At 45.3% G+C, this 13,393-nt stretch overlaps 2 protein-coding genes across 4 annotated transcripts; both read left to right on the top strand.

Annotated features, from left to right (window-relative positions):
• Positions 1-425: 425 nt before the first annotated feature.
• SEC11C (SEC11 homolog C, signal peptidase complex subunit) lies at positions 426-4,656 on the top strand. Of its 2 annotated transcripts, none has more exons than XM_054002828.1 (6): positions 426-800; positions 1,488-1,597; positions 2,042-2,191; positions 3,368-3,487; positions 4,014-4,071; positions 4,475-4,656. In XM_054002828.1, the coding sequence occupies exons 1-6, from the start codon at positions 759-761 to the stop codon at positions 4,526-4,528; spliced, it is 534 nt and encodes a 177-aa protein (XP_053858803.1). In that variant the 5' UTR covers positions 426-758; the 3' UTR covers positions 4,529-4,656. The 2 variants fall into 2 exon arrangements, with proteins under 2 accessions (XP_053858803.1, XP_053858805.1); XM_054002830.1 differs by lacking the exon at positions 426-800 and adding an exon at positions 843-1,339.
• Positions 4,657-4,754: 98 nt separating this feature from the next.
• On the top strand, positions 4,755-13,068 carry GRP (gastrin releasing peptide). Of its 2 annotated transcripts, none has more exons than XM_054002831.1 (3): positions 4,755-8,876; positions 9,319-9,569; positions 12,673-13,068. In XM_054002831.1, the coding sequence occupies exons 1-3, from the start codon at positions 8,660-8,662 to the stop codon at positions 12,724-12,726; spliced, it is 522 nt and encodes a 173-aa protein (XP_053858806.1). In that variant the 5' UTR covers positions 4,755-8,659; the 3' UTR covers positions 12,727-13,068. The 2 variants fall into 2 exon arrangements, with proteins under 2 accessions (XP_053858806.1, XP_053858807.1); XM_054002832.1 differs by lacking the exon at positions 12,673-13,068 and adding an exon at positions 9,866-10,006.
• Positions 13,069-13,393: the final 325 nt, after the last annotated feature.

Below are 13,393 nucleotides of genomic sequence, written 5' to 3'. Positions count from 1 at the left end.
TGCCGGCCGCCAGGCCCGCGGAGGACACCGAGGGTCTGCCACACACGGCTGCGGCTTTTCCGGGCCTCTGTGCTCTTCTCTGCTCGGGGCCGTGTCGCGGTCCCTGAGCAAACGCTGAGGTCACCGCTAGCTGCTGAAATTATGAAATTTTTCCGCTCACAGGTGCTGAGGAGGACACTGCGATGCCCCTCGGCGCCTCCGCACCCCTCCGCCGGCGCGGCCCCTCACGCCGTTCCCGCGCTCGGCACAGCGCCCCCTGCTGGCCGCCGCCGCCCGCCCCTCACAGCGCCCCCCTCACGGAGCGCGCGCCCCGCCGGCTGCCCCCCCCCCCCGCGCGCCCTCCCCTTCCCGCCAATGAGCCGCGCACACGCAGCGGCGGCCCCGGGGTGCCCGCGGCAGTCGCCTGACCCGACTCTCCGCGCCCGGGAGAGCGGGGCGGCCGTCCCGATGCTTCTCGGGCGGGCGCGGCTCTTCCCGCCGAACCGAGGGATCTGAGCGTTCACCGACGGTCCCTCGGTACAGCCAGCCGCTCAGGCACCTCCACAGGCGAGAAGCAAGGGCCTCGTCATCAGGACCTTTCGCCGCGGTGCGTCTGGGAGTTATGGTTCACCTGATCGCGGAGGCCCCCTGTTCGTCAGCAGGGCGGGAGAGGAAGAAGACTACCGATCCCAGAGAGCAGCGCGGGTCCCGCTGTCCCCGCTGGCAGGGCGCCGGGCGCTGTGGAGGCGCAGGGCGGCGGGCTCCGCGGCGGGGCCGCGATGGATCTGTTCGGGGACCTGCGGCGCATGAACAAGCGGCAGGTACCGGCGCTGCGCTCGCGGCCCTCAGCCCGCACCGGGAGCGGCGGCTTTCAAACGCCAGCTTGCAGGGTCCTTCCCACCGCTGTCCCCGTGTGCTGCCGAGAAAAGGAACAAAAAATGAAGGCGTGTGGTTAAAGCGCATCCGCTGCTGGAAGGGCTGGCGGAGCAGGAGCATTTGGGGGCAGAAGGTCAAATCAGTGATTTTCTAGATAAGAAATTTCAGTATGACAGTAGCAGGAAATGATCTTTTGTCGTCTCTCGTCTCCTCCAGCTCCTCTTTTTAAGCAAAAGTCTCTCCCAGAAAGTCAGCCTCTGCTGATAGTCCGGTGTTCCACACGTCCCCCGGGGATATTTCCGAGCTCGGGAGGGAGGCAGGGCCGTGTGACCGAACCAGCTCTGATCGTTTGCCAGGTCGCTTCCCCAGCTTTATAAGCCTTTATCAGAGTGTTTGCGTCTGTCGCTGACACACAGAAGTGGATTAACCCAAGACTAAGGCACACAGAGGATTCCAGCTTTATGCTGCAGTTTGGTGGATTCTGGTACGGCAACCTGTGCTACCAGACTTGTGTTGGAATAGGATTTCAGCATAAAAGCCTAAAATTTGTGGTGCACTTGAGTTAAAGTTCTATGTTGTGCTTCTAAATACAATACAGTACCTTTAAAAACCAATTTTCTTGTTTCATGCAGCTATATTACCAAGTCTTAAATTTTGCTATGATTGTGTCTTCTGCCCTAATGATCTGGAAAGGGCTGATCGTGGTGACTGGCAGTGAGAGCCCCATTGTTGTGGTGCTCAGGTGAGTCGATGGAAAGGCTTTCTGCTTCAAGTCCAGGTCTTGTTCTGCCTTTTGTCTCCTCCCCCTTCCCCTTGGATACAGCTGGAATTTGAAATGTCACCTATTTAAAGAAGGACTCACACACTGCCTTTCTTCTTGCTGTGTTTGGGCTCTGGCAGAAGTCGCACTGTCAGTAGCCATGGGCCCAGTTCCCAGTGAGGTTTGTAGGAGCAGTAAATGTGTCAGACCTTTTAAAATCCAAGTTCTCTCACTTAATGGGTAAACTCCTGCAGATTGCTTTCTGGGATTTGGGTTCTGTTGAAGGTCTGAGCAGTGTTACTGAACGGGTGAAGCTACAGATCTGTGTTAAAGTTGTGGGTGTATCTGTAAGAATTAAATGTTCTTTGATTTCATGGTGCTTCTTTCATTTATGCCAACAAACTCTCTCTTTCTTGTTGTTTGTAGTGGCAGCATGGAGCCAGCTTTTCACAGGGGAGACCTGCTGTTCCTAACAAATTTCCATGATGACCCAATCAGAGCTGGTGAAATAGTTGTTTTTAAAGTTGAAGGCAGAGACATTCCAATAGTGCACAGAGTTATCAAAGTACATGAAAAGTAATGCAACTTGGTGTTTTTTGTTTGTAAAGCTCCTTTCCTTCCCCATGGCTTTCAGTGTCAGTTTAATTGTGGTTTAGTGTGTGAGAAAGGCAACTGAGGATAAGCAGTGAGAGAAAGCTCAGCTGTAGGATGTGATTCTGTCCCCAGTTCTGTGTCACACTTCGTGAGGGTCTGAGACCTTTCCCTCAGCGAAGCTGCTCAGGGTTGGAGCAGGTAGAGCTGTGCCCAGGAGGAATCTTGGCGGCAGGAATGTGCATGGGAGCAGAATCCACTTCTATGCTGATGCTTGTACGGTTGGGATTTTGGTTGTAAGAGCAAATTTTTGATGAAAGGTGGAGATTCAGAATCAGGGTGCAGCCTGACTGAGTGTGTGAGCTTTGCTAACTGAAGTTTTCCAAATTTGATTCAGGATAAAGAAGAGACTCTTCTTATTCTTGTGTCTCTTGGCCACACTGCCCATGGCAATTCTTGCTGAAAAGCAGCATGGCAAGGGCTTGGTTTGGCCTTGATTGCAGATGCCTACCCTGCTAAACAGTTCCTTCCAAACCACAGTTCTGCTCCCAGTTCTGCACAGTGAAAAGCTAAGCTGGAGGTGGCAAGCATTGGCATATTTGCTCCATGAACTGAAGGTGTTTATTTCTTGAGTAATATCTGTTCTTCCATGCTTTCTTAAAATTTCCAAGAATCGCCTATTTAATTTTTTTTATTACCTAATTTGTCATTATGAGAATTCCTCATTTCTTGATATCAATATTTAAGCAAAATTCATTTGGAGACTGTAAACTTAAGAACTTTATTTGAATTTATGTTCTGTCGAAGATGCTGATAAACACACAGGGTTTTTTTGAGGAAGTTTAGTGCCTGGATGGACAGTGTCCCTTTCGCCAGCATCAGTGCTTGCCACCTCCAGCTTTCATGTCCGTTGTGTAATTGCTTGCATCACTTGACAATCTAGGAGTGTTGTAAAAAATGTTTCTTGTTAATATCTGTTGATAGATAAAGTCAGTAAAGTCTGTAATGTTTATGATTTAATGGTGGTTGTTCAATAAGCAGGGCTGAAAGCAAACATTGTTATCTAATCTTGTAGCACTTTTCGTCCTCATTTGCTTTGTAGATGTTAATTGAGATTTTTAAATTAAGTGTTATTTAGTTTATCACCTCATTGCCTTCTAGAGGAAATGGGAACATCAAATTTCTGACTAAAGGGGATAATAACGAAGTTGATGATAGAGGCTTGTACAAAGAAGGTCAGAACTGGTTAGAGAAGAAAGATGTTGTTGGAAGAGCAAGAGGGTAAGTAAAGCAAAATGTACTTTGTAGTTAAAGAGAAAAATTAGCTCTTGAATCGGTTCTGCTGTTGATACAAACCAGATCTGATGTATTTTTTAAATTTCTTAAATAGAATTGTAATTTAAAAGAAAACCTAGAAAAGTTGCTTCTTATAGTCCTCACACTGATGTGGACTGTGGGGGGAAAAAAGGGCATTTATCAAATAGTTCACCTGAAAATACAATATTAACCAGCTTCTCCTTGTAATTGCTGGGAATTTCTAGGAAATTGTTTTGGCTTTCCACAGGAATTTTATGGAAGGTTTGAGCTTTTGACTTTGTCTCCTTCTCCTTCAGCTGAGCTGAAATCTCTTCAGATTTTCTCAGATAACTTTGATTAAGGAAAACAAATGAATTTTACTTCCTATTCAGATCCGCATTAGGCGTAAATCATGGGATCACACTGAAATATTCCAGACTGAGTAACATTAAAAGACTTCCATGTAATATCTGAGGGTTAATTTTACATTCACCTGTTTTATCAATTACAGGTTTTTGCCCTATGTAGGAATGGTAACTATAATAATGAATGACTACCCAAAATTTAAGGTATGTATACTGATATTTTGAATTCTTGAATGGCTAAAACAACAAGTACAGAGAATAAGAACCTTGCCTCTAAGCAGACATGTTAATAAATTTGTGTCTGTGGTTTGGTACCTAACGTAGGATGAGCTGGGTTTCCTTGCTTACTGTTGGGCAGTAGAACTTGTCGTTTGTAAGGAGTTGAAAACATGTCATTTATTAGAATTTTGTTAGTTAAGCGTATGCAGTTGTGACTCCTGGTTATGATGAATTTTATCACTTTAAAATCTTCCTGTAATTTTGTAGGACCAGAGCTCTGTAATTGTGCAAAGTGTGATGTTTGAGAGGGCACCTTTTGAGCAGTTTGTGCTTTCAGAGTGCAGTGGAGAGGAATTGTAACGTGTCTGTGTTCTGTGTTTCTTTGCAGTATGCTCTCCTGGCAGTGATGGGAGCATATGTACTGCTCAAGCGGGAATCCTAAACACAAGAACAAAGGGAAATATTCAGGGGGAAAAAACTAATATATTTCAGATGGTTTCATTTCTGTATATGGTTACAAAACTGTGCAAGCTTTTGTCTTGTCTAAATAAACGACACCTAATGAGTGAAGCTGTTGGCTGCTGGCTAATTACAAAATGATGTATTTGCCACCTTCTACAGACTGCTCTCAGGTAGCCTGGCACTGGTTTGGAGGACTGGAGCAGCCAGTTTGATGCTGGTTTGGTGCTGGAGCAGCCAAGGGCTCTCTTGCCATGCCACAGTGGGTTTGACTGACTGGTGCTGCATCTGAACCCACTTTTGCCCTCCCGTTTGTTTTGGGGGTTATTTTTAATCTGTCAGTGCCCTCTTTTCTCCACCATACAAACTGTTTGGATCAGTGCTTGTAAGGACACAGAGTCTCTGAACAGGTAGTAAGTTCTAAGAGTTTAGTCAGACTTATGCCTAAGTTGGCTGGTTGCAGCTGCCCAAAACAGCCAGGAAGGGGAGTTCCACTCTGACTTGGTACTGAGCAGTGGGGACTCAGAGCTTTTTCTCTGAATTTGAAACTTGCTCCTTCACGGGGTAAGGAAAAAAGCCCAGATGGCCTGATTTTTAGAGCCCTGGTTTTTAGGGACTGTGTGTGTTGCTAGCGTTCAGGCTGTTGACGATCTGCCTTTTGTGTTCTAGCTCTTAAACTAACCTAACAAAAAGGTTTTCTGGGGCTTTAATAACTGTAAATTACTGAATGAATAGCACAGTAGTGCACTTCAGGGATATTGCCAAGACAGGGAAACCAGAGCTCTTATGCCAGTTTGGAGAATGTATTATTCTCTCCTATCATATAACGCCTGAATAGTGTTAAACATAAAATTGATTTTTCATTTAAAAACTTACCTGATAACTGTCTTTTATGAAATTTGGTGTTTTTCTCTTATCTTTAAATGTCAGTGTTTCTCCTTCAGCAAAGCAGAACTTGTTTTCCTTGCTGGCTTTGTTTTTGTAGTTTTGATAAGGAACAGCATGATGCTTTTTTCCTCTGGAGTTCTGTTTCTTCTGTAATCCCTTACCTCTGCAAAAATACTCTATTATACAATAATGACACCTTTTCTGTTGTAACAGCTCATGCTCAGCAGACAACTGCTGAATTTCTCCAAGTAATATTACTTCTTTTGTGTCCTACTAAGTGGTTTTCATGTCCAACTGTATTATAAAAATTACTTATTTTGTGTCAAATTGTATAGAAATAAAATTTAGTATAATAAATGGCATGGCAGAATAATGTTGGGATCATTAATGCAGTCTTCCTGGAAGTGTATCATCCCAGTTAAGAAAAAAGAATGTGTTTTTTGGAGATAGTGTATGTGAAGAAAGATTTTTTTCTTTCTCTTGGTGTTGCTGAAATCCAGATTTATGCTGTCCACCTACCCCAATGGGAGCACAGTCAGCTCTGACTTGGAGAGTGCAGTTGGACATTTTGCAGCTGGCCAATTGTGACACTGGGATCTAGTCACAGGAGTGGCTCATAGCCGTGCCAGGGGGGATCAGAGTGGATGTTGGGAAGCATTTCCATACTGAGAGGGTGCTCAGACCTGGAGCAGCCTCCCTCGGGAGAGGATGGATGCCCCAGGCTCAGCATTCCAGCGGCACTTGGACAACGCCCTTGAGCTTCTGGGCAGCCTGGAAGGGCTCGGGCTGTTGGGCTGGATGGTCCCTGTAGGCTGTTCTGGTCCACAGGCATGTCCATTAATGCTTCCCATTTGAATTCTCCAATTATTGAACCTTTCCACCGCAAAAATCATAAACCCAAACTTGTGGCTGCCACAGCAGCCTGGCACAAGTTAAAAGTGCAGTGAGCAATACCGTGCTTAAGTTTCAGCTGTCCAGGGCTTCCCAAAATGCAGCACAGTGTCAACTATCTTACACTGGGCCTTATTAAATAAATGTTACTATTTCATATTATTCAGCCTTGGTAAAGTTGTGGAGCTCTTTTCTGAGAAATGTCTTCAGTTCTTCAGGGAACTGTTGCTGCACTGAGTCGATGTTGAGGTTATTTGCAGAACACCTGCCCTGAGTGCAGGTTGGAAATGCTGGAGATTAGTCTATTCAGCATCTTCAACATTTACAGAGTATTCCTCAGTGATCACGCCTGTTATTACGTCGGAGATAGGCTTCCACCAGTGTTTGTTCTGTACATACTTCCTGGCTGCGTGTAACACCAGGATCCCTACAAAGAAAATGATGAAAGGCACACCATTCTTATAATTATCCCTTTTTACAGCCATCAAATATGCGTTGTTGATACAACAATGATGCTTGTCTAAAATGTAAAGGAAGCAGATTAAAGTGTTATCATGGTAATAGCATTTAAAAACCATTAATGCTTTCCTGCCATGAAGCACAGCAACATTTTGCTTTGCCATGGGATATATTAAAAGGGGAAGGGTATTTTAAAACAGAGAGAGCTGTTTCTTGATGTTTAAACACAAACTGATGTTATCAGGCTTCTTCTTAAAGAGGAATATTGTCTTGAGTGAGTTGAGTCACTCAGAGTTTGCAACATCCTTTGGTTGTACCTGGTTCCTTTTCTGTTGTGGGGGATGCAGAATACTATTTCTCTATATAATGAAGTTACTATTTTCCTTAGAAGGGTAATTAATTAAGAATTAGAATAAATCCTTATGAACAAGTAAATAAATAATAAAGGCATAGTACATATACAACATACGAGAAAGGTTTATTCGTTTGCATGGTATTTTCAGTACAAGAGATTTGGGACTGAGTAAGAATTCATGTTTGTTTGGTTTTGGTTTTGTTTTCTGAAATGGACAATTTCCTTAGTTTTTCAATTTCCTGCCTTGATTGCCCCAAACAATTAGAAGTTTCTTTGGATGGCAATATTTTATTTGATCAGCTGTCACTCAGAACAGAGCACATGTCGGTAGCTGTACTGCAGGCTTCACTGCAACTTGAGTGCAACTTGAGGCATGAAAATACTATTGTGAATTAAGCACGAATGCATAATTAATAACCAAAAGAAAAGAATGAATCACATTAATCAGTAAAAGAAGACGAAACAAACTGTGACTAAACAAGGGAACAATTTGGCTCAGTACAGCAGGATACATGATTGACTTCAAAAGGAGAACTTCAAAACAAGAGTTTGCCTGGAAATTATGTTAATTCACATCCGTGTGAGTTTCCAGTAGGGATAGTTCAGTTCCAGTCATGTGGGGCTAGCTGGAGGAGTTGGCAAGTTCCTTACAGTCAGCTCTGCTCTCTGTGTATCCCAGCTCCTGACATAGGTCTCTAGACAGAAAATCATCGCATAAACTGCACGCATTACACGTGGCTTCATCTTGTCCCTGCTGTTCTCCTGGGTGACAAACGGCACATCAGGACTTCGTATCCAGCCACTGCTCACCCACCCTCACTTCAGTGAAACCACTTTGTGTTCCACTTCAGGGCCTTTCCAGGGATGTGCTGCCTCTATCTTTTCCCTGCACTGCCTCTTCAGGCTAGAATTCTTTTCATCCATGTACTACAAAGTTGGCCAGTTCCAGGTGCCTCAGGGGCTTCAAAGTTCACAGGGTTCCTGTGCAGGGAAAGCAGAAAGTCCTGTAAATGCGCTTCCACTCTACTGTCACTTGTGACAGGAAATTTAGGTGATACTGGAAAATAAAATAAGCTCTTTGCACTGGAGTTTCATTTCCAGCGAGGGACAGCGGGAGCCTTTGCCCCAGGTGCAGCCGAGCCGAAGCCCGCACGGTGCGGTCCCGCAGGGTGGGGGTGACGTCGCCCCCTGCAGCTCCCGGCTCCCCTCAGCGGCCCCTGCGCGGCTGTTGGCGCCCTCTGAGGAGCTCCGGTGCCCGGGCGCTGCCGGCAGCACCGCCCCGAGGGGCCCCGGGCCGCCCTCAGCACTGACTCCTGGCGAACGGAGCGAGGGAGCGCGAACTTGTGGGACGCGCCCGTGTTGCGAAGGGAAGTGAGAGAGAGAGCGGCCCCCCCGCCCCGGGCAGCGCCCGGGGCCGGCACCGCCTCAGCTCCCCCCGCGGGCGCCGGCGGGGCGGGAGCGGCCCCGTGAGGAGGCGTCAGGCGCGGGGGCTCCGCTCGCGCCGGGTCCGGCTCCGGATAAATGGGCGGCGGCGGCGCTTCGGAGCCCTGGCGGAGCCGGAGCGGAGCGCGGCTCGGGCAGCACCGGCAGCAGGGCAGGATGCGGGGCGGGCGGCCCGCGGCGCTGCCGCTGCTGGCGCTGGCGCTGCTGACGGCGCAGGGCGGAGCGGCGCCCCTGCAGCCCGGCGGGACCCCCGCGCTCACCAAGATCTACCCCCGCGGCAGCCACTGGGCTGTGGGTAAGTGCGGTTTAACTCCCACAAAGGCACTGGAACGCCAGGTTCCTGCGTCCCGTGTCGAGGCAGGGTAAGTCTAAAACCTCAGCTTCTCCGTCCACTTTTATTCCAGCAGATCTTACCAAGAGCTTCTCTCTATCTCCAGACAAAGTACTTGGTAATCGCTGCCCCTTTCTCAGGCACGTTTTCTCTGACAATGTAACACAAGAGACAGAAGAAATTAATAGTACTGTGTGACACTGACAAAATCTTCGCTCCCAGTAGTGCTACAACTCGACATTATCTAACCCCTTCCCTTCCCTTCCCTTCCCTTCCCTTCCCTTCCCTTCCCTTCCCTTCCCTTCCCTTCCCTTCCCTCAGTCAGTAGCAAAGTCCCGCTGATGTTTGAACAACCAGATCTTTACCCGTTTTGGTTAATTTTGTGCTACTTTAATTGTTGTTACAGGACACTTAATGGGGAAAAAAAGCACTGGAGATTTTCCTTATGGTTTTGAAGAAGAAAACAAGACACCATTTTCATCATTACCTGACAATATCAAGCAGCTGGAAGAGTATCTGCAGTGGGAAGAAATCTCAAAATATTTGCTAAGGCTGCTGGAAAGGAATGAAAATAAAAGTGGTCACTTTTCAAAAGGAGGGCTCCCCTGGTATACCAGGAACACCTGGGAGACAGATGACAATAGCAGTTGGAAGCATGTAAGTAAGATAAAACCTGTAAAGATACTCCATGTGTCCAGTTTTTGGTGTATAGTAGCATATCAGCTTCCTCTAACTGGTGGATTGTCGAGAAAAGCAGCAAAAACACATCTCATGTATTAGACATTCAGTACAGTAAGACTCTGCTCTTGATTATGATTCTCACTCACCAATTGTATTTTTGATGACTTCATTTGCTAGTGGGCATAAACACAGCATGCATTCAGCAGATTTTAGTGCCTGGGTTCCCTTCAAGCTGCTTGGTTGGACCATTCTTTTCTTTTCTTTATGCTTAGGTGATCACATTAGCAGCACATATTGCCCAGTAAAGCCAAGCTAGTGTGAAAAACAAGTGTGAGGGCAGGAGGAGCCACATCACACTGACCACCCCCTTCCATCACCATTCAGGATGTTCTGCCTTGAGCTAAGTAAAGCCAAAGGGCTGCAGAATTTTCTCTGGTCCCAGCTTTGTCCCTGTTTCCTTTGCCTTTTCTCCAGCCCATGGTGCTGGCTATTGCTGTGGTCATTCCTGGGTTTGCTAAAGGAATCTGGGGCTACTGATAAGCTGCCCCTCCTCATCCCTCAAGTTAATGTTCTTCCTAGTGCTGTTGCATAAGACAAGATTTTGGAATAGATTATTCCCTATTATTTTGGGAAATCCTATAAAATACACAGGCAAGGATAACAGTGAGGTTTTACAGAAAGTTATTGGGGTCTAATGTAAATCGCAGTATCCACAAGAAAACTCCTTTCCTTATAATACCTCAGGCATAGTCATGGTGATAAAGCTGCAGAATTCTTTTGGGTGACAATGAAATAGAAGAAAAAGATTAATACGCCCCCTTAAAGACATCAATGGGAAGAATTTTTACTTCCTGTATTCTACTGCAATATGATGTCATTAATATTCCTTGGCTAACTTCAGCCTGGTTTCCCTCCTGAAATCCTGGTGCAATCTAATCAGTGAATACTTAGGCTTTTATTTGAATGTGGGTAAAAAAATCACCCTTTAAATTAAGCTGTGATTTAAGTCTCTCACACCAGTGATACGAATGCTGCCCATAGGTTTCTTTTTGGCTGTAGCTTTATGATAGTGATACATCATAGCAACTGATTATTAATACTATCTAAAAGAGAAACTATTTATTCCATCTTCAGTTCTGCAGTGTGCAGCTTTGTAATCAAATTAAATGAACAAATTCCATTATTTAATGTAAAGAGGGAAATGTTCTGACTTCTAAAAGTATCTGTCAATAATTCCTACTTATGAAGGCTGGAAGTTGCTTCCGGTAAGCTGAATCATATCCATATGTGTGTGCCTTCACTGTAAATTAACATCCGCATTTCTGTGGTCAGACATAGAACATCCTTATGGAATAATGAGGTTATTGCCTTAAGTATACAGATTTCTGCAAGGATTAGTAAAAAAAGCTCATGTTTTTCCTGTGACTAAGATAGAGGACAACTTGCAGAACCTCATTTGGCCGTAGAACCTTTGATGTCCATCATTCAACAGTTTCTTTGTCTCTACCCTGAAGTAAAATCTAATGAAAGTAGCTGTAGATGTACTTTCCTGCTGTTGGACACAAATATCTGGTGATACACAGCCTAGACAGGATATGCTGTCCTGTTTTCCTCTTGGCTTCAAGAAAGCACCTGAAATTTAAGGTATTTCTGAGATCTTCCTTCTAGATGAAGAAAACATGAAGATCAAAAGGAATGTGCTTTACTCTTTTGAGGGCTGCAATAGTTTCCTAAACATTTAAATAATGAGAATTATTTTTAATTTTAAAGTTATTTTGAACAAAAGAGGCTTTATTTATAAAGGTGGAACTCTGATATACGGAATTTGACGTTCATGTGCATAGTGGTACAAACGCATAACTGGCCTTTGGGGGTTGATTGTGTAGATTTGTCAGGATGGGAGGCGTTTCAGATACACAGACTTTGGTTAGACAACACCTTGGGGTAAGGTGCCGCTGTACCACAGCTGTGGAAGGTGTCCATGCACAGGAGAGGATTACCAGGTACAGGAAGTTGAGGATGGTGGCACAGTGTATCCAGAAAATTTGTCCTTGGCATGAAATACTTTTCCAGGCGTAGTTCATGTGAGTTTGGAACAGAAACTTTTTCTAGGAGGAACCAGACAGCAGATTTGCAGCGGATTACTGTTCCCTGTGCAGTGGCCTGTTGGACTGAGATACTAAATGTGACCAAAAGAAGGTAAATAATGAACCCTGCTGCCAGCTTCTGTAATTCCCATGCACTGACAGAGATGCCAACCACGAGGAGCCTGCCTGCAGCCCTGTGCTCCACCTGCTGCACACAGCAAAAACTGGCTGTGTTGGGAACAGACAGACTCCGAGAACTTTGTTTCATGGATGCTTTCAAATGTAGCTGATGAAATTTAAAACTTGAATTTTAAATTCAAGATCAGGAAGCCCCAAAGCTAGAAGTAAATACAGATAAGTACCTCAGGTAACTCAATTCAGGGTCTCTCTTATTAGCCCAAATCATCCAGTGCATCACCACTGATGCTCACACTGGGCTGTACATTTCTTAAGAAGAAAAAAATTCTTTCTAAAGGACTCAGAGGAGGGAAATGGCTGTAACACACAAATAGTCAAAAAATGGAAGAGGTGAGCCCAATACTTCTTGGGGTTTGGCTTAGGATGGTGCACCTCTGTTATTTTGTTTTCAGTTAATACCTTGCCTGCTCTTTATTCTGTGAATAAATTACAGTTAATGTAGTTAAAGGGGATGCAAATCTCTCCTGCAAGTTGGACTAAGTGCAAAACTAAGTTGGAAAATAAACTTTAAATTGTTTCTATTAGTTGGCTTTTTCACACTAATGAGACAGGATATAGATGAGATGGCACACAGAATTATTTGGGAGAATGGCTTTCCTCCTACTTTGGCAGTTGGTTATTACACTAACCAAGACAAATGGGGTCTGTTTCGGAAAGATTATTAGGAATGTGTTTGTTATGTGAATGCACAGAGCAGTTATCTATTAGGTTTATTAACTTACAGAAGGTTTATTATCTTAGTAAATTACTTTTTTCAGGACTGGTCTATAAATAATATATTTTTCTTTTATTAGATGATGGACTATCTGCTTCAAGTTGTGAATATGAAAGAGAGCACTCCAAGCTGAAAGAAGATCACTAAATCATAAGGAAATTGAATACTTTCTGTAAGAGACTATATTTCACAAGCACTTGATTGTATCAGATAATCAACACGGTCACTTTTCTGTACACAAGAATTCCTTTGTGTAAAGTATTTAAATACACACTTGTATGGTTCAGCAAGGACTAAATCCTCTACTTCATTTTCAAGGTTGCATTTTCTCATTTGAATGGCTTTGAGATATATATATATATATAATTGTCACGGAAGGGTCTTCCAATTAATTATATTACATACCTATCGAATCATTTCTTCTCTTAGTTTGAAACTACATGACATTGCAACATTCGCAATAAATTGTACCAAGAAAAAAGGCGGAGTTTATGCTTTTATTTGAGTTAAGCAGTGCAATTCGCTGTGTAAAGACCAGTAGCAAAGGCCACTGCCTTCCCCGGGACAGGGCGTGTTGTACTTTCAGCCGCTCTGCCGGGGGCCTCCCGTGCCCCGTGTGTGCCCGGGAGGTGACGCTGTCCCCGCAGCCCCGGCCCGCAGGCGGCAGCTCCGCTGTGCCCGGAGGCGGAACTCGGCCCGCGACGGGCCCCGACCGCCTGCTCCCGCCGCCTCCGGCAGGGGGAGCCCTCGGCCCGGCCGTGAGGGGAGCGCTGCGGTGAGCCCCGGGACCGGCCGAGCCC

Source organism: Vidua macroura, chromosome Z, assembly GCF_024509145.1.
Source record: "Vidua macroura isolate BioBank_ID:100142 chromosome Z, ASM2450914v1, whole genome shotgun sequence".
Taxonomy (NCBI): Eukaryota; Metazoa; Chordata; class Aves; order Passeriformes; family Viduidae; genus Vidua; species Vidua macroura.
This window is presented reverse-complemented; position numbering and strand designations above follow the sequence as displayed.